This window comes from Desmodus rotundus, chromosome 10 (genome assembly GCF_022682495.2).
Source record: "Desmodus rotundus isolate HL8 chromosome 10, HLdesRot8A.1, whole genome shotgun sequence".
NCBI lineage: Eukaryota > Metazoa > Chordata > Mammalia > Chiroptera > Phyllostomidae > Desmodus > Desmodus rotundus.
The window spans coordinates 18,409,050-18,430,783 of NC_071396.1; the positions used below are offsets into that span (position 1 = coordinate 18,409,050).

Consider the following 21,734-nt stretch of genomic DNA (forward strand, 5'->3'; position numbering starts at 1 on the left):
ACAACTGCATCACTCTGCATCCTCACCCACAATGAATCAGAGCTCCTGTCGCTTCACATTTGGTGTTGTCAGGGTTTTGGGTTTTGCAGTTCCCACAGGTGTGTAGCGGTGTTTTGTTTGTTTTTGCTGTTACAAAACTGTTGAAATGTGTATGTATGTACCATATTTTGCCATGTATAATGCACACATTTTTACCCAAATTTTTGAGGGAAAAATAAGAATGCGCATTATACACAGGTAGTACTACTTCCATATCTATATAAATATTAATTATTCTATTTATGCTTATGTTTTAAAAGTGTAACTCTAGAAAGCAATAACTATATCCATATGCAAAATAGTATGATATTGGGTTTTGTTTCTAAGTATAAATAAATAAATAATTGAATTAAAAATTAAAATGAAAGATTTTTTTCCCTGAAAGTTTGGGCCTAAAACATGGGTGTGCATTATACACAGCAAAATACAGTACCTATTTTTATGAGCCCAAGTGCAAGAGGTGGTCCAGGCTAGGCATATTTCTTGGAGTGAATTTGCTAGGTGCCAGATATTACACCTTAAACATTATTAGCCACAACCATATTGCTCTCCAAAATGGTGCATCAGGTTACAGTCCTAACAGAAATGTATGGAAATCTCCATTGGCCCATATCTTTGCCACCGTTTGACTGCTGAATTCATCAACTTTTGCCAATCCATGCACGAAAATTAGATTGTGACTTTAAGATGCATGTCCCTTATTACTAAAGATGTTGAGCATCTTTCTGAATATTTGTAAGCCATTTGGATTCATTTCCTATGAACTACACTTCTTCCAATCTTCTGAATATTTTTATACTTGGATATTCTTTCTTCCTTATTTGTTGGTAGTTCTTCATATGATAGTAACATTTTGTCCATTTTTTAGGCTAAAGAATTTTTTATGTTAAAAATGTCTTCTCTCAATCTGAGGCTTGTTTTTTTTTTTTATTTTTCTGGTATGTATTTGTAGTTATCGAAAAGCCTTTTCTTTTAATGTTGTAAAACATTTATTTATTCTGCTTACTCATTTGGATTTGGGATTTTTTAAAAATTACCTTTATTTATACATAATTTAGTGCTATAAAACTCACCACTTACACATACACAACTTAATGAGTTTTAACACGATCATAAAATAGAACATTCCCTTCTATTTTACGGAATGAAAACATTCGCTTGTCTCTGCCATAAATCCCCACCTCCTTCCCCAGCCAAGGGCAGCCACTGCCCCGCTGTTGCTGCAGCTTTGTCTTTCCACGATTTCTTGCTCACGGACTCACTCAGCAGGTAGTCTCCGAGTGTCTTGCTTCTGTCACTTCACATAGTGCTCTTTAGCGCATCTACACTGCTGCACAGATTAACAGCTCGTTCTCTTCACTGGTAAATAGTGTCCCTTTATCAATTGATGGAAATTTGACTTCTTGCCACTTTCAGGCTATTATGAGTAAAACTGCTCCAAACATGCGACCAAAACTTTGTGCAGACACGTGTGTACATGACTGGTGGATACACACCTGGGAGTGGGCCAGGGTACCGTATCCATGGTGTACGTTCAACTTTGTTGCAGGCAACTCTTTTCCACAGTGACCGGGCGTCTCGTACTGCCATCAGCATGGCAGGGGTGTGGCTGCTCTTGGCACTGTCAGCACTTGGTGTCCTGAGCCTTTAATCTCAGGCATTGCAGTGGGCGAGCGGTGTATTTACTTCATTGCGGTTTTTACATGCATTGCCCTCAGAACTAATGATCTTTTCAAGTGCCATTCACCTCCTTCACGAGACATTTTTCATTCTCAGGGCACTGAAGCCATCTCTGTGAGCTCTCCAAAGGCCGTTCTCATGTCCCCTCACCCTTCCCACTCTGCGGCCCTCCAGCCCCTGCTGCACGCACGCTGCTGCCCACTGCTGGGCTCCACCAACAGGCGTTCCTCGCCTGGCCTTTCTGACTCTCAACGAGCCTGGCCTCCCCCAAGCACTGTCCCTGTTCCCACCTTTAGCCCACCTGGGCCACCTTCAAGTTCAGGGCATGGTCCACTCACGGCCCTCCCATTTTGCACAGGACACAAGCACACTGCTCACAGTCCAACCTACACACCTGCTCCAGAGCCCGCCTCTGGCCCACTTAGCTCTGAAAGCCCTCCAGCCGCCCCTCCCAGTGGTCGTGCCCTCGCCCTTCTTAGAGATGGATCCCCCCGTGAGCACTGAATGATCCACTGCTGGACGTGACACGTCACATCTAGTACTGGCCTCTGGCTTTTTCATGTTCCTCTTCTCTCTACTGTAAGCTTGATTCTAAGTTTTTCAAGAAAGAAGATTTTTAGTAGTAAATGCATGTTAAGCATTGTGTCAGTAATGCTGCCTGATCAATAATTTAATTTAAACAAAATAAATACAAATATAAAGTTCTTTATTACTTAACTGTACGGAGGGGATTATAGTGGCAAAAAATATGAGCATTTTATTCTGCATCAGCTTTGTCAACAGTTATTTATAGCTTTAAATTATTTTTCAGTAAAGCATGTGAATCTTTAAATTATGTATGCACATACTAACCAAAATTTTTCCTTTACATAAAGTAGTAAATTGATTGTAACTGAAAATGCAGTGTACCAAGACTGTTATCCATCTACATAGAATTTATTATGGTCACAAATATGAATATTTATTCCAGTAATTTAAAGACATTAAATTAATTCCTTGAAGCAGGAACATTGTGCAGTGTTTAGAAAGTAAAATAGCATTTTTAAAAGCCAAATGAATTGGTTAACTGTCAAACTAGATACACCAATATTAAGTAATGTCCAAAGAAGGAAAATCAGTTAAAATCAACCAACATTTATCGATTGTCTACTTCCTTCAAAAATGCATCGTGTACTGAGACACTAGGTGAAAGAGACACTGTCTCTGCCGGCAGGTGGTCCGATGACTATTATTTCATAACAATACCAGAAAATTAGCATAAAGGGACACTCCATTCTGTACCAAGAAGCACTGTGTAAAAATTCATTTTGATTGACAGAAAAGGGAGGGAGCGGGGGAGTTGGGGGGTGGGGGAAGCAAAAGCTAGGGAGACGTAGCTGCTTTTGCAGGCAGAAGAGCGAAGCACAGAAATGCAGGAGGCTTCACTGAGGAGGCGCAGGGCCGGACGCCTGGGGTGCAGACAGGCTTCCTTCAGGGAAGGCTGTGCCAGGGTGTCCTGGGGGGAGAACAGAGCACATGCAAAGGCGTGTGTCTTGCAGACAAGTCAATCAGCGAGACTGTCCGTACCTCCAGAGAAGCTTCCTCATGTCCAAATGTATGTGCACGTCACCGAGTGATGACAAAGAGCTGCTTCTTGCCCACGCTCTTGCTAGGAGCCTCTGAACCCTCTTCTCGACTGGGCCTCCACCTCACTTGTATAAGTGGCAAACTCAACACCAATAACTCTGTCCGTCCTTTCCTTGTCACTAAGAGACATAAACACTCAGAGTTTCTAACAGCTCGAGGCCACATCCCGGGGGTGACCCCGGCTGCCAGAGACTGCCTGTCTGAGAAAGCTCAAGGCTGCCAGGGAATTTAGTGTTTGTTTAGCCAGCGCCGATGATAGTCCCCTGCCCATCCTTCTTAGACCATGTCCTAAAGCGACCTTACAATCGTAACTCCTCCTCTGTCCCTTTGAGATGTGCCTGTACCCCTCAAAACTCAGGAGTGTCTTTCTCAAGGACCTGAAACCCATCCTTAGAAATGTCATCACCGGGAAGGCTGGGGCCACTGGTCCTCCAGTTTCCTGGGAGGATAAATCCTAAGTTCTGTGGCTGCCACTGGCCCGGTCCCACTCACAGGGACCAACCCTGGCTCACCTTGCACTCCCAACGCTACGGGGCCCCTACTCCCTATCCTCTCACTCTCCCTTTATAAGGCCCGGTCACCGCTGTACAAATCAAAGTGGAGTTCACTTCACTCTGGACTCTTCCCTGTTGCAGATGAAAATCTGTCCTGACCACTTTAGTCAGCGTCCAGCTTGTTTATCTTTGCTAGTAGAACACAAAACAATGCCACCCACTGCTCTCCAGCTTTCAGTCGCTCTCCATCCCCTTCAAACACACCTGTGCTGGCTCCCTGGCATGGGAGGGCCCACCTTGCCCCCAGCAGGACTCCTGGGCATCCCCAGTAATGGGCAAATGCTTCTCCGGTTCCTTTGTTCTTGTCCTCCTTACTTGTTTATCTATATGATTTTACTCATGTATTCTCTCAAACACATCCACCGACTTATTAATGACCATCTGTCAAGAAGCCCCATTCAAATGCCGTGTCCCACCTCTGTCAAACTTCACCAACAGCTCCAGCCACCCAACCCATAGGCAGGCCTACCAGGTCGGCTCCAGCTTCTCATTTAAGAATGTAACATTTTCCGTGTGCTCTACAGGGACAGACACACCCTACCGTCTGGACCACTGCCTGGTTCTGTACAGCCCATAGGCTAGAAGTAGCTGTTACATTTTTTAATGGGTGAAGAAAAATCGCAGGAAGAATAAATTACATTTTATGACACATAAAGTCACAAATTCAAATTTCAGCATCCATAAATACACTTTTGGGGAACATGGCTATGCTCACTGGCCTGCCTACTGTCTGGCTGTTTTCATGTCAACGTCAATGTCAGACGTGAGTAGTTATAACGGAAAAACGTATGGACCAGGAAACATGAAGTACTCACTCTTTGGCTTTCTACAGGAGGAGTGTGCCCACCCCTGTGTAGACCACCCTGTGCTGCAGCCGTGTGCACTCAGCAATGGTTAATCCCATCCGCAGATTGGGAGGGAGCAGGGGAAGCAGGCCGGCCGCTCAGTGCCCAGGCACCCACTCAGCTCAGTCAGAGCATCGGAAGGGCATCTCCTCCCCACACCTGGACCTGCTCTCTGTCATCACCGTAAATATTCTGGAGTCAAATCTCAGTTCCCACCCAGTCTTCCGCCAACGCCCTCACCTCTGCGTGTGCCCTCAGGACTTATCCGTGAGGACTCCATCCCCCAGGACACAATGGGCCCTCACCTGCCCAGCCTCCGATTCCCAGCCCACCGACGGGTCTGAGCCATGCGACAGAGTGGCAGAAGGTACCAGGACACTGCAGCCCACTTTGCCGCCAGAGGAAGGCAGGTGACATGAACGCAGGCGTCTGCCAGTCCGTCCTCAGTGTTTAAGGAAAACCTGTGAATTCCAGGCGGATCTTTCTCCCACTGGCTCCCTCTACCTGACAATCAGGTTTCAGATCACTTTGATTTTCAGTATCCGATTTCAGTGTTTTGAGTTTCCATTTCATATCAAGGAAACGCAATGGGAAGTCCAAAGCTCATCTCTCACAACAATGAGAATTCTTTTAACTCTTTAAAATATTCCGAGGATGAGCCTTCAGCGCGCACAACAATGCATGGAAGCTCTATTATTCTAGAATTCCACAAAACGCTCTCTACCTTGGGGATTCCAACTGTGTCACCTTTGTCCTACTGTGTCATCAACCCTCTCCCGACCAGGGAGCGGCATCAGTGAAGGTTTAACACTGAGAAGAACTATTTCCACACAACATATAAGTTATAATTTAACAACACAGTGCCCTTCTGGCCAATAGAATGATCTGTCAAAGACTGTTAGAAACTTCCTTACAACTCTTGTGTTCTACCAGGACATTAAGCATGCAATCATTTATTCTTGACACACGGCACACTCCTTCATCATTAGGGTATTTCCTTTCTGCCACACCTGCCACCCACTTTGTATTCCTCCCAAAGTACTGGCAAAGAAATAATTATAGTAACAAAAGCACACTGATTTTGGCAAACAAATATGGCTATTGGTCATTTCCGAGTTTTTCTTCCCCAGTCACACTAGTCTTTCCTTTTCCTCCCTGTTGCCCCCCAAAAATTCTTTAAAAGTCATAAAAAAGTAAACAGAACAACAAAAATGGTAATATTTTATTACTTCAATTAATTTTTAGGGGCAATACACTGAGAAACAAGTATCCGCTATCTAAAATGTTTCACAAACTCTATTTTAAAAGTGATTCATATCACCCAGCATTTATCTTATACTGACATTTTTATTATTCAAAAATTCTCAGTTGAATAAGAAGGGCAGCTCATCTGGAATATCACAACTATTATGCATCATTAATATCCTAATGCATTATTTATGGTGGTGAGTAATACCCTGCAATGAGAAGTCACTAAGGATGAAATATTGCTCTATCATGCTCCATTACGGGAGGAAATACTTTTAATTACAGTGATGCCACCAAAGCTGGGGAAACGGGAAGAGCCTGGAGAGAGCTCTAGCCCAGGCTCACCTTCCTGTCTGGAGCCTGATGACACCAAGTCTTGCTTTACCTGTACGGTGGACGTGAGCCATCTTGGAAACACAGATCCATCGAAGCATTGGGCTGAAACGCACCCTAAAGTCCCTCTTACCTGCTCTGCCCTGTGTCCCTACAGAGAAACACCAGGAAACGATTCTCACAGCGTTCAGGTCACTAAACAAGACTCCTTGTATTTCCAAGGAATTGTCTGTTTGAAGGGACCTCATTATGACTGTCGACAAATGATGTGCCTCAGACTGCTACTGGTCCCCTTCCAAGCTCATGTAAACTTGAGTTTGTGTGTGTGCACCGAGTGTCATTCCATGTGTGGATGTGTTTCAATACACCTTCCCATGGGCCCACATACAGGAAGGCGACTCTTACTCTTGACCGTACAACCTGCTACTTGTGGCTTTCTCTCACAAATCCATTTTTGCAGTAAGGTTTCCATGGACTCTTTTGGGATTCTTAGATATATAATCAAATCAGCTGCAACTGGGCATAGTTTACCTCATCATATCCAAACTAAGTCTCCATGTCTAAGTACATCTGCTCCTACCTCCAACACACATGTGCACAGCAGAGACGCCGAACATCCTTCATTAAATTACGCCTAATTCTAACCAGCTGTGTTCCCTGTAAATGGGGGCTGAATTTTGAACTGAAGTGTGTGAGTGTATGTGTGTAAAATAATGTTAAGAAACTATCCCTCAATTCCTATTTTATTATTGGTTTGACACAAGGAGGTTTTGAATTTTGTCAGGTTACTTGTCCTTGTCAGGGGTGTCCAAATGATTTTTCCCCTTAGCTACTAATGTGAAAAATTGTATCAACCGAGTGTTTGACATTGAGCCACTCAGATTTCTGAAATAAACCACATGTGGTCATCATGTGTATCTTGTTGTAATGCAACATTGGATTTTTAAAAGTATTTTATTTCAGATTTCTGTATCAATATTAAGTGAAATTGATCTACAATTTTCCAAAGTAATTTTTTAATATTTTGTAATCCATATTATACTCTCTTGATGAAATGAAATTTGGGAGTTTTCTTCTTTTGCTATTCTTTGATATAATTAAAGCAGCCTTGTTAAATAACTAGACGTTATCTGACCCTGCATTTCTTCTCAAGAAATTCTTTTACTACTTTATTTTCTGATAATTACTCTATTTAGACTTTCTGCAGTAAACTTATTTTCTCTGAAAAATGATGCATTTCATTAAGCTTTTCAAATCTACTTGCATATAATTGAGCAAATGTTCCCTTAAAAATTAATTTCCTCTATTTTGATTATTATCCCTCTCCTGCCTTTATATAAATTCAAATATTTGAGTATTTGTGCTTTCTCCCTTTTTCTTGATTAATTATGGCTTGACTACTGATTTTTTCCAAAGAAAGAAATTTTTAATTAACTCATTAATTTCCTTTTTATCTTTATTAATTCCATCCTGTTGCTTTTTTTTGAATACTTTGTTTTTCTTTTTCTAGTTTTTTATCTGGTTGTTTAATTAATTTCTTTTTATTTTTATTTTCACCCAAGAACATGCTTATTGATTTTAGAGAGAGGGGAAGAACCGTTTCTAGGAACAGACACATAATTTGCAGTGACTGACTAGTCACAGCCAACAATAATTCTGGTCTCCCAACTTTTATAATAGATGCAGTAGATGCTGCTAATTTGAGGGGGAAAAGGGACATCTCTGAATTTCTACCTATAAAAGTCAAATCCAGGCTTATGTATTTTAAATATTAACTGAAACCTAGAATTACTCTTCATTATTATAGAAAATTAAGTCTATCTTATAAAAAATTGAACTGGCCTAAGATGGTGGTTCCCTTTCAAACTTAACAACCTAGTGAATTTTAAGTTCCTAGTTCAAGGCACTATGCTTGGTACTGAAAGCAAGAAAATATATGAGCTATGCTCCAGTCCTCGGAACTGAGAAGCAGGTGTGTGCATCTGGGAGTACTCATACAGATTATTCTGGAAAAGAAGGTGGTGTGGATATTACCAGAATTAAGCCCAACTGGCAAAACAACAGAAGGGTACACAAAGCCTTAGAAACATTGAGAGAACTCAGGGCACTTGGGAAACAGCAACCCAGAAGAGGGACCGTGTGAGACAGGCTTCAAGGGGCAAAAGCAACTGAGCAGGCAGAGTCCAGGATGGATATGCGTCAGGGAGAACAGAGGCAAATGGAGATGTGAGAAAAATTGAGAGTGGGGGACCTTCGAGAAGGTCTTTTCTGAGTGAAGGACAGAAAAGGGTGTTTATGTTGTAAGAACTTCAAATAAACAGTTCAGATAGGTTTATTGAACTTCAATTGCTCCACAATTTCAATATTTCATCGTACATGCAAGTTTTCAGATAAACCAGAAAAGATTAAGATATGATGGCAACAACGAAAATGGTTAAAGTGGGCAGTTCACGGGCATAAGCAGTAACCACTAGAGAGTCAACTACAACTGTCTCTAGAGAGACAGCCACCCCTGTGAGGCACTGAGCAGCTGGAACGGATGCCTGCAGCTCTGCACCACCACAGGATGTCAGGAGCATTCATTCTCAGTGTTGGAACCAGCGGTTAAGGTGCAGGCCCAAGAGAGGAGCAGCCGGTGCAGTGTTCAATGTCCTGTGGAAACTCAAAACCAGCTAAGATTCCAGGCAGTATAAAATATCCCAGACCATGGGGCAAGAGCCAGAGTAAAGCATGCAATGTTTTCTTTTCAAGAAGAATATTGTTTTACATATATGCTCGTGCTGAAAAAGTTTATTGATGGACCATGAATTAAGAAGAATATTTTCACAACTGACACTTATCACAGTAACTTTTATAAGAAGAATGCTCAATACTTATCAAATTAAACATGAATCTAAGCAGGGCCACAAAATGCATCACGTTTTCCCACCATCACACTGTCAATAATGTTACTTGGCATGAAATTATCACAAGCAATACACCCAGTGTACCCATTGCTCAGCACTATTTCACAGAATGAGCAAGGGGGTGTGGCATGGAGAGAAGCGTCAAGGACTAGGCCACGTGGGAGGAGCCACTGCTTACAGGGCTGCTCCCAGTCACAGGAGGCATTTCTGGCAACACACCTGCCCTCTCCTGGTGTCCCGTCTGGGCAGAGGACATGACAGCGTGTCATGCACACTCTCACGGTGACAGGTAAATGAGATCATGCCTGTCACAGGACTCTAAAGGAGAAAGTGTGCACAAAAGACTGAACTGACTGTTTTCCCGTTGATTTCCTCCCCCAAGACCTCTGTCTCCTCTAGTTCCCTCCCAGGGGATGGCTGTGAATGCAGCCCAACACAAAACTGAAAATTTACTTAAAACATTATGATATTTTTTTTGTGATTACGTATCTCAATGTATTTAATGTGTGGCCCAAGAGAACTCTTTGTCTTCCAGTGCGGCCCAAAGACACCGAAAGGTTGGACACCCCTGTAACACAATCTGATCTATCAGCACATCTGTAAGGCCCCAAAGCACGTCCCCCAGGCCCCATTTTCCCACCAGCCTTGCTTCTGGTCTGAAGGCTACCGCTCCTGCAGGCACCACCCCTGGCCTCGCTGCCCCTGCTGCTCTCTCAGACCCTCCCGTCCACACACACAGCCGCAGCAATCCACAGTACATCTAACTCAAATGCATCACTCCCGCTTCCCATGGCCTCCCTTCCTTCTAGGGAGAACCTCACCTCCCATCCTGCCAGGCAGGCCCTCCATGGCATGCCCCTTCGAGACTTCACCTGCCATCAGCAGCCCCTGCAACTGCCAGGACTCTCGGCTGCTCCTTGAACACCTGGCAAGCACAGCACTAACTGGGGGCCCTTCAATCACCTGGTTCCTCTTCCCAGAACAGCCAAGAACTTAGTACTGCTCACTCCCCCAATTCATCCCTTCTGCTCCATCACCACTGCTACCAGCGGGCCTTCCTGCCCCATCCTCGGTGACAGGGTATGTCCTGCCCTATCACTCACACCCTGTTACTCTGCTTGTCGGAACTGAGAAGCAGGTGTGTGCATCTGGGAGTACACATACAGATTATTCTGGAAGAGAAGGTGGTGTGGATATTACCAGAATTAAGCCCAACTGGCAAAACAGCAGAAGGGTACACAAAGCCTTAGAAACATTGAGAGAACTCAGGCACTTGGGAAACAGCAACCCAGAAGAGGGACCGTGTGAGACAGGCTTCAAGGGGCAAAAGCAACTGAGCAGGCAGAGTCCAGGATGGATATGCGTCAGGGAGAACAGAGGCAAATGGCCCTGAGTTCCGAAATCACATCACTTATTTACTTGTTTACTTGTCCACTGGAATATAACATCATGGGGCAAGGACTTTTCCATTCCCGTGAATGATTACATCTGAGTTATCGACAAAGAGCAGGGGCTCAATTAAAAATTTGCCTAAGGAACAGCACACATAGTTTTCACATCCACTCCAGGTTACGTGTCCCCAGAAAACAGCAGCGTGCCCATCAATAACTCCAACGCCACAAGCAAACCGGACTGTGCAAATAGCCTCAAAGGCTTGACGCACCTTGGAATTTGAGGTGGACTCCAGGAAACAGAGTCTGTTGCCAAATCCTTCAGCTGCCAAACACAGCTTCTGCTGCTCCTTGTGGGCGGCCGCCGTGCACTGCAGCACCACCTCATCGTCCTGCAGGGACAAAAGGGGACACCGTGAGACCAACGGATGGGACTACATCTGAACCACATCTATAAGAACACAATGGTGCGTTTCAAACACCAGAGAAAAATGTTAGAACAATTGTCCAAAAAAAAAAAAACAACCCACAGAATTGATTCATAGAGCATATTTCCTTATGAAAAAAGAAAAGTAATGGGGGAGGGCGGACAGTGAGCGGTTGCTGCCATCCAAGGCAATCAACAATTTTCTCGCTATCAACACTGATCCCCAGAGGCAGCCTGCATGTGAAATACGGACTCCCACATTCGCACTCCTTCACAGTCTCAGTCATCAAAAGCACCAAGGAGTTCTCTGACATACTCCTAGGACATTAAGAATCATCCAGAATGGAACAGATTCTAAGAGCCCATACACACATCATTGCAGAAGTAACGCAGGAACGCAGGCAGTAACAGGACTTCTGGGTTTGGAGGGCCAGGAGAGTCATCTCTGCTACTACGCATTGGCACTGATCGTGACTGTAATGATCCTAGTTGCTCAAAAATGTACAGAGAGCCCTGGCCGGGTGGCACACTGGGCTGGAGCATCATCCTTACACTAAAAGGTTGAAGGTTCAATCCCCGACCAGGGCACGTACCTAGTTTGTAGGTTTGGTCCTAGGTCAGGGCATGTATGGGAGGCAACTAATCCATGTTTCTCTCTCACATCGATGTTCCTCTGCCTCTGTCCCTGCCTCGCTCTCGAAAATTAATAAACATATTCTCAGGTGAAGATTTTAAAAATGTACAGAGGATGATTTGTTAGCTCAGTCCTCCGAAATCTGGTTTCCGATCAGTTAAGTCACAGGATTACAGGAAAACTTTAGCAGGAAAGACGGTAGGTGATAACAGTCCCGGCAGCCTGAGCAGGGACACTGGGATTAGCAGCAGCTAGACCCCCATCGCCAGGCCTGCCGCAAGCAGGTCGGTGACCTTGCCAACACACTCTCCAAAACCACGAGATGACACAATGTACCCCACATGGCGACTGACATGCCCAACGCACTAAATGGACACCAAGTGGGAGACACCACTATCATTTTTTAACAAAGCGTCTCACTTTAACAGATTCTAAGTGGCAAATTCCTAAAAAGTCGAACCATTTATATTTTGACATGTCAACCTCCAAGAAGCAGGACACTTAACAGAGTAGAGAAAGAATGACTATATTCACTGACCCTTTGACTGGAATCGGGGGAGAGGGACATAGAGGTACGTCTGAGAAGCCCCTCACCATGGCTATAGAGTGGAGGTGATGAGCTGTGATAAATACTTGTAAGAAGAAAGCAAGCCTCTTTAGTCAACCTGAAGAATATATCCATTGGAAAAGTGCAGCTCTAATTTGCATTTGAAACCCCTATCATGCATTTGCTTTATTTCCCCTATGGCCGCAGCAGTGCCCAACAGCGAGCTTACAGCACCAGTCACAGGCGAAGCCAAATCTCTCAGCAATTACCTCCCAGCTCTCCCGCCAGGTACTCAATCATTTCCAGTGAACATTCCATTGTTACGTTAAAAAAGTCATTCAGTTTAAAAATTGCATTATTTTCACATGATGAGTACAACTGAATATTATTTCATGTTCAGCGAGGGTATTATAAAAAATAATGAGGTCGTTCGTTGCAGCGTGATAACAGCTGCTCGCGCGGGTGGGCTCCAGGCCTCACCCGGCCCGGCCTCCTGTCTCACCTACTGGGAACCAAGTGTGCAAACTACAGTCCCAGTGCCTTCGGATGCTGGAGGCTAGCTAAATACAGTTAGTAATAAACACATTAATGTACTAATTAAAGACACTTTGGGAATGAGAAGAAGAGACTACAGCAAGGTACAAGGATGGGGAGACAAGGAGCAGTTCTCAGGAAGCCTGGAGAAGGGCAAGGGCTCGCCTTATTTACCAAAACTGTGGCATAGGCCAGTCCTGGATCCGCTCACGTAACCCGCACACAGCCCTGTTACACAAAGACTGCCCCCACACACGGATGAGGAAAACGAGGCCCAGAGGACCTGGCCACTCACAGAAGGCTGACCACACTTCCTTCCAGGCACTGATCATCAACCTGTTTATCTATTGGGGTGGCCAAAAAGTTTGTGTGGTTTTTTGTGTAAGATGGCTCTAGTAGTGCTTAGTTGTCTTTAACTTCATTCAAAACAATTTGGCTAGATGGCACTGTGACAGCTGTCATATCAGCATGCATTTAAAAAACAAGTTATCAAAATTGGTGAATTTTTGTGTAGCCATTTTAATATTGAAGATGGAAGAAAATTGTGATATTTTTGGCATATTATGCTGTATTATTTCAAAAAAGGTAAAAACACAACTGAAATGCAAAAAAAGATTTGTGCAGTTTATGGAGAAGGTGCTATGACTGATCAAACGTGTCAAAAGTGGTTTGCAAAGTTTCATGCTGAAGATTACTCACTGGACAATGCTCCACAGTCGGGTGAACCAGCTCAAGTTGGTAGCAATCAAATTGAGGTATTAACAGAGAACAACCAAGCGCTGCCACACAGGAGACAGCTGACATACTCAATATATCCAAATCAATGAAGTTATTGGTGAAAATGAAAAATGTGCCTTCTATTTTACGCAAGAAGCAATACTGACCTGTTGGCCAACCCAACAGATCTGAAGTCCTCAGCCCTGTGTTGCTTTGAGAGGCTGGGCTGGTTTTTACTGCGTTTGTCACCTGGAGAAGCCCTTCTCCATCACTAACATGCACCCATCACCTGGGGTCTTGCTAAAAGGCAGATTCTGACCTGTGGGTCTTGGGTGGGGCTGAGTCTGCACTTCTAACAGGTGCTCAGTATGAGGGAGCCAGAAGGGGACCAGAGAGCATGTGGACCCCAGGCAAGATGATAGCCGTCTCTTACGAGAGTTCAGAGCCATCAACAGAGTGAGTACTGAAATAAGCCGGTGGACCTTGGACAGACCGGAAATGAGAGCATGTGGAGATGCTCAGATACGGGTGTGCACCAACTGTGTGAGGAAAAGAACAAATGTAATAACATGCTGAACTCCCCTATGAAGTGAATAAGCCAGCTCCCTCATGCGATACTTCCCTCAGCCTGTGCCCCCACATTGCCCCCACACTGTGACAGGTGCCTGGCCGGGTGGCACTGGGTTCTGGGAAGATAAGCCGTGGCTGCTGCTTGGACCATGATTTCCTGATAGAACCCAGCTTGGCGCTCTTACAGGCATTTCCAGTTTGTCTGGGAGCTGTTTTTATTGACCTTCCAGTAAGCAAAGGGTTCCTTTTACACAGAAGGGAAAATACACTGACCACCGATGGACTAAACCCCAAATCACAAAAGCCTGCTTGTTCCCTTTAATTCACTCCTCATTCATCTCTCAGTGCAATGCTTCTCCAAGCCACTGTGTTCTGAGAACCTTCTGACTACGTATCCGAGAGCTTTTGATAAGTAGCTTTATCTCGTACTATATCCCGTGGGCAGTAAATCTGGTTGTTGTCAGCAGACACTGGTATGCATAAGGACACAAACTTGGTACACACAGACACACAAACACACAGGCACACACAGGCACAGAGGATCTGTCCTCTGCTTCCACAACAAAGACTCAACAGCGCTGGTGCTGATGGGCTCCAGAAGTGAGCGCTGCTCAATGAGGACACAGGGCAAGTTTGTCTTCCTGGGTCATAAGGTCTCTGCTGAATTAGGCTTTGCTACCCGGCCCTGAGGCCCAGCCTCCCCTCATTTCTTGTCTTCACATTTCGGCATCATGTGCCATGGCTGTGCCGAAAGGCCAGAATACACCTGACGACCATCCTAACTGTCTTAACCCACAAAAACTAAAAGTGCCCTCTCATACACTTCGCTTTCGAGTTTCTAGTTCCCCATATTCTAGTACCAAGGGCAACAAATTTTGATTCAACTCACAAGAAATCATATTCCACAACCAAAATGGTAAAAATGAATTCTGCTTATGTTCTATTATTTTATTTTTTTAAAGTTTCCATGGCTATTAATTAATTAACTATGAATGGCTAGCACAGGGGTGTCCAAGCCACAGCCTGTGGGCCGCATGCAGCCCAGGATGGCTGTGAATGCGGCCCAACACAAAATCATAAATGTACTTAAAAACTTTTTCTTGCTCATCAGTTTTCGTTACTGTTTGTGTATTTAACACGTGGCCCAACACAACTCTTCTTCCAGTGTGGCCCAGAGATGCCATAAGGATGGCATCTTCTGTTCCTAAAAACACTTGAATTGGCACCATTCCTTATTTTAAAAAACAAAGAAACAAAATAATACTTGAAGAAACAAAATCACTAATCTCTCTTCACGCAAATTCTGAACAAATAAATACATTATGAAAAAGAAGTATGCTAGAAGAAACTTCATGAGCAATTAGGCCAATTGCACTTAAGAGGGAGCAACACACAGCTCAAGGTCACTGAGTCCTCTGGCCTCTGCCCCATCCATGCCTTTCACAGCCACCCTCACCACTCACCACCCCAGTCTCTTGCCAGACATCTTCAAAACCACTGAGCAGTTTCTGTGCTGCACGATCTTCCCCGTGGCCCTGAACCTGAGGCTGCACCCTCAATCTGAGTGTACTGCTTCCTCACTTACCATTTTTAATGGCTTCTCACTGCTCTAAGGAAAAAGAGCCCAAAACCCTTCAGCCTGCAAGCCCCACCACGTGGCCAGGTGTTGGCCAGCCTCCCCTCGGTCCCCTGCTCCTCCAGGCCTGCTGCACCTGCCACTGGACCCACCCCCCTCTGGCTAGGACACAGTCTCTGTTCACAGGCCCACTCAAGCATCCTCTCCAAAGGTGAGCCTTCCTGAGCCACCAGGCCACCTCGGTGCATTTGCTCTGTGCTCTGCAGCGCACTCAGTAAATGATTACTCATAACCCACTTCATGATTGTTCGTAAGTCCGGGCTGCCGTGCTGGCAAATGGAGCTGCTTTTTAGAACCATCCATGTAAGATCCTATTTCATTCGCAACCAAAGCTGCTACTGTGGGACCAACTGAGGGGTTTCCTGGTTACATGCAGCCAGGACACAGGGGAATGTGGGAAGAAAGTCACTGACCCTGTCCAGTACACTGATGACAGATTCTAATGTATCACAAGAATCCACAGCATCAACATACAGCCCAACTGAAGCACTGGGAGAAAAGCAGTCCAGTCCCGCATTTTCCTCCCATTTCTACACAAACATAACAAAACTTTGATTACATGTCTTTCCACATACAATCTAAGCAAATCAAACTGTACTCTAGCAAAGTCAAGAAATACTTTTAGGAACTCTAGCCATTAAAAAGTCCCTCACATCACACCAGGTACCTTACTCAGACTTCGCATTATGCTTGTCTTCCAAGACCTTTGTCTGGGTCTGGACTTTCCGTTACTGGGCCGAGTCCCTCAGTCATGTCCTGGTCACGTTTCCACCAATGGCTCCAACCATAACACCACCAAATGCACTGTATCCTGTGGATGTCTGCTGAGCCACCCAGACTAAACTCTACGGAAACCAGACATCTAATGAATATAAATGCTTTCGCTAGAACCTGAGGCAATCACATCACCAGCCAGTTTGGACCACAGAAAATGCTCCATAAATACTAGTTGGGTTGCATTCCTTCTGTCAGATGCTCCTGTATTCTTCCTGCGACCTTACAACCCTTTAGAGTGGATACCTATTACTTGGGGGGTGAGGGGAGGGAAGCCAGCACCAGCAGTTCCAGGCAGTCAGCAGGGAGCAGGTAAGACGTGACTTCTGTAACAATGGTGCCAGGCCTGCTACAATAGGACGACGTGGACCATAAATATCAAACAACAACCTCAACAGCTTCTTTCAAACATTATTCATCATTGAAGAAATATTTACTGAGGACATCATACAGGCTAGGAAATCTCCGCGCTGGAGATAAATCAAAGGACCTGGACTCATTATTAGGCTTACATTCTGGCTGGAGAAGAGAGACAATAAACAAAAACACAATAACTTAGCAAGTTATGTTAAAAGTGAGAAGTCCTATGAAGAAAAATGGAACTGCATGAGGAGGGTCAGGAGCACCACTGGGGTGCAGAGGCTGAAGTTCTGGACAGTTGGACCCACAGAGGGGCGACGTCGGAGCAAAGACCTGAGGCAGGGAGGGGTCGGCCACGTGACTGTCTGCATGGGGCAGGAGGGGACACTGCCTGTTCAAGAAACTGAGCCATCATGGCAGCTGGAGCAGAGGAGGCCTGGGGAGTGTGGTGGCCAGCAGGCTGTAGACCGTGGGGGTGCCGCATCAGGAGAGGCCTGCAGCCCAGGGCGAGAACTTGGGATTCACTGAAGGATCGGGGAGCCACCAGGTCCTGTACAAACACAGCACACAGGGAGGCGAGGAAGAAACAGGGAAGACTCATGGGGGTGAGCGCAGCCCTGCGGGGCTCAGACCAGTGTGGGGGCCATGGGGAGAAGCGATCAAGTTCTGGATGTTCTGCATGTATTGAGTCCTCTGATGTTCCAGGGATTGTGATAAGGGGTCAGAAGTTTATCTCATACATTCCATCATCGCTTCTAACTTTTTTGCCATATGGCCAAATAAAATGTTATCTATAAGATTTGTTTTTCTTATAGCAAGTATGTAGTTATCGGAGCAAGCAAGTTGAGACAATTTCAAAAAAAAAAGGAAGCCCTTATTTTTACTCTTGCATGAAGTCTGCATTTATTCATTTAAAAAATTGCAGGCAGCTCTCAACTCACACATTAGAACGAGACCATAAAAATGACTGTGCAAAGCAATTTTTGAGAAAATTATTTAGGATTATTCTGTGACCTTCAAAACTTTTTGTCCAAACATTTAAAAATTATGCTTAGTACCAGTTATATAAATACAAAAGACATGAAAAAACATTTCTCCAAAGAGGACATACAGGTGGCCAATAGACATATGAAAAGATGCTCAACGTCACTAATCCTCAGGGAAATGCAAATCAAAATCACAGTGAGGTATCACCTCACACCTGCCACAGTGGCTATAATCAGTAAGTCAGCAAACAAGAGCTGGTGAGGATGTGGAGAACGGGGAACGCTCATGCACGGTTGGTGGGAATGCGGACTGGCACAACCACTGTGGAAAACACTACAGGGGTTCCTCAAAACACTAAAAATAGGTATACCGTATGATCTAGCGATTTCATTTCTGGGTATTTATCCAAAGAAAACAAAAAACTAATTGAAAAAGACATATGGACCTCTATGTTCACTGCAGCATTATTTATAACAACCAAAATATGGAAGCAACCTAGGTGTCCACTGATAAACAGATAAAGAAAATGGGGGGGGGGTGAGTGTGTGGGGGGGGGTGTTAGTGATGGAATATTACACTGCAATGAAAAAGAATGAAATCCTGCCATTTGCGACAGCATAGATGGACTAGAGGGTATTATGCTAAGTGAAATAACAGACAAAGATAGATACCATATGATCTCAGTTATATGTGAAATCTAAAAAAAAATCAAAATGAACAAATAAAACAAAAACAGACTCATAGAAACAGAGACTGAAGGGATAGTTACCAGAAGGAAGGAGGTGGGGGAAGGGTGAAAGGGAAGAAGGAACATAATCAATAATATTGTGATAAGTTGGCATGGTAACAGATGATGTCTAGAATTAGTGATCATTCTGTAAAAAATAAAAATGGCAAATCAATATATTCTATACCTGAAACTGATATGACTAACATAGTACTATATATACAAACTATACTTAGATAAAAAAAATTTTGAGTACAGCAAAACCAAAAAATAGTAAAACAAAGATTTGTTTTGTACGCTATGCTGCGAAACACTAGAAACGTTGAGAATTTTAGAAAAGAATTTGACTATGAGGTTGAAAATATACATGCCTGCAACCTGGCAACTCCATTCCTAAATAAATCTAGCAGAGAAAACCCCGTTTATTCGCGTGAGGAAGTTCATTGCAGCACCGACGTGATGAGTGATAAAGTGGTGCTGACCGCGGCATTCAGCGGAAGAGGCCCGAGGATGAAAAAATTATTGACTTACGTAGTCTTAATTTCCACACATCTGAACAGGTTTTACAGGCTACCTATAAATGTCTGCCGATCTCTAGCACAGTATTCTTGAATCCACCACCTACTTAATATTCACAGCAGGAAGAAAATTACAATTATGAGTATGTTTACATTTAAATTTAATTTATGTATTTCAATTCACCCCTTCAGTTAGGAAATTTGAGATGATTTCAATAAAGAGTACATAAAAAAGTATTTTGACATCTGAGATTCAATGAAAAGCCAACTGCCACTGAACAGATATTTCAGATGTAAACTTTTGAGTATTTCATAGGCTCTGTATAGAAAGGGATTCATGAAGGAATTAAACACGGTAATTTATAAGAGCCAAAACTGCTTCCTGGGAAGTATCGTGAATTCTCCCCAGACGCAGCCAAAGGCTTGATGAAGGAGGGGTGGGCAGTGACAGGCTCCCAGGTTCCTTCTGAAGGTTCCACCCAGCTCTTAGGATTCCAAAACTCTGGAATCTTATTATCTGCAAAATCACAGCTGCAGGAGAAAAGGCACAGAAGCGGGAAGGAGACTTGATTCTTCCTGAAAAATAAAGGGTTTTACTCTGAGGTTAGGGTTACTTCAGGATATTCTAGAACCAAAATGTTGGCAGCCACAATAATCAGGAAAAAGAAAACCCACAGCCTTCCCTGTGAGTTCCCGGCGGCCACGACCTAGCCTCCCACGTCTGCGTGCCCAGCCCTGACTGCGGGCCTGTTTCCGGTGTGTCCTCAGTAAATGCTTACCAACTGAATTCAACACCTGTCCCTCTGAGCAAATATAAAGATGTATGAAGTCATCCGAATACAGAATTGACTCCAAATGGTTTGCATGCAACATAGAAGTAGACAAAGATAGAGTGTTGAAGTACAACCAATCACACTCAATCAAGAAAAAAGACGCAGCATTTAGTTTTTCATTTTAAATTGTCCCCAGTGCTGTACCTGGGAGGGCTGGACTCCCTGGTGGCCTGATAAGAGCAAAGATGCAGAGGACAGCACGACCAGCCTTCACAGAGGGTGGGGGCAGACCTTTGAAAGGAAGGCAGTGGGAGTCCCGTATGCCCAGGGTGAAGCAGCTTCCTCCGGGCAGCTGGAAGATTCCGGGGGCCTGGAGGATGGAGCACAAAGCTAGTATCCCTACAAGTATCAGACGGCTTATGTAGAGTTTCCTCTAAAAAACCTTTTTAAAAGTTCCTAATTTTGTGGTATTTTCTGGTAATTAGTGGGAGAACACCTGTCCACCTGTCCAGTAGGGTGCATGTCCAGGTTTCTATCTGGGGGTTAGAGTGAAGCTCCCCTGGGCCCCTGGGCATCACATACCCTCAGACGGAACTGGACATTCACTTCTGACCAGCAGACAGCATGCTTCTCGACATGTGGCCCTGCAGCGAGCACTATTAACAGATAAGGGTCACATTTAAACTGCAGCCTGGACCTGAAGAACTTCCTAACTAGTTACCTTGAAAAGTGATACCACTCCTAAGGAACTCTCTAGGGGACATCTAAATTTTTTTTTAATACAGCATAATACCGCCAAGCTAGGAATGCCACTCCACTTGACTGACCGTGACACACACAGAAACAGGGTGGACATTGATCAGAAATTCACTGGACGGAAACAGGGTACAGAAAGTCACCTAAAAGGGGTCATCAATAGGTAACAAAGAATTACTGGATGAGATGAAGAGAAAAATAAAAGGCCATCTAAATACCCAAAATGATCATTTACATCAAATTTCTCTCCCCAAAAGGACAAAAAATTCTGTTCGACTGATGGAGTTTAAGCTTGTACAAGAAGGAATTCGGAGAAAGATAAAGCAATCCATGAACCTCTAAGAACAGCCTAAATGCCAATTTAGTACAGTGTTCTCACAGTAAAATGAACCCTTTGGGCATGAAAATGAATTGGAGCCCCGGCACCAAACACTAACTTGCAGTGTTGCTGGGAAAACAGAATCACCTCTGGGCACTGCCTCTCGGCCACACGCCCCCCTATCTGCAAGGTGGTGCTCCTTCAGTCTCCACTCTCATTTCCTGTAGGCTTCCCAGCTTTCTCCTTCAATATCCTATCCCACCGTGCAAAGCTGATAAAAATACCAGTTCTGCACTGCTTACCCCAAACACCCTGTAAACAGAAGCATCTTTGGTGCGGAAGTATCATTTCCTGCTATTCCAGCATTCAAAACTTTCTCTCCCCATCCACGTTTTCTCATGCGCTATGGTCTGAATGTCTGTGTCCCCGGAATTCACCTGTGAATGCCCATGGTGATGGTGTTAGGAGGGTGGATTCCCCATGAATGGGACTGGCATCCTTAACAGAGGTCGGATCTGGCCGCCTCCAGCCACGAGAGGAAAGGAAGGGAGGTCCGCGTCCGAGGACAGGGCCTTCCCCCTAGGCAGGTGCCAGATCCCCGACTTCTGGCTTCCACAACAAGGAGAAATAAATGCCTTTGGTCTGTCAGTCAACCAGTCTGTGGTTCTGTGTCACAGCAGCCCAGACAGCCCAAGAAAGCATGCAGGACACAGCAGGTGTTCCCTAAATCAAGTAGTTAGAAACTAACTACAAGACTGGGTGGGAGGGCCTGGGGAGGAGAAAGGCTGGACAGCGCAGTCCTGCTTCCTCCGGCCGTGGCTGTGCTGCTGCCC

General features: G+C 44.6%; 1 protein-coding gene across 7 annotated transcripts in view; it reads right to left on the bottom strand.

Annotated features, from left to right (window-relative positions):
* RYR2 (ryanodine receptor 2) overlaps window positions 1–21,734 on the bottom strand; it is a 522,347-nt gene that overhangs the window by 378,584 nt on the left and 122,029 nt on the right. For all 7 annotated transcript variants that reach the window (XM_071219601.1, XM_071219596.1, XM_071219600.1 and 4 more), the window contains exon 2: window positions 10,895–11,014. In XM_071219601.1, coding sequence (XP_071075702.1) covers window positions 10,895–11,014 — 120 coding nt within the window. The remainder of the gene's footprint in view (window positions 1–10,894; window positions 11,015–21,734) is intronic.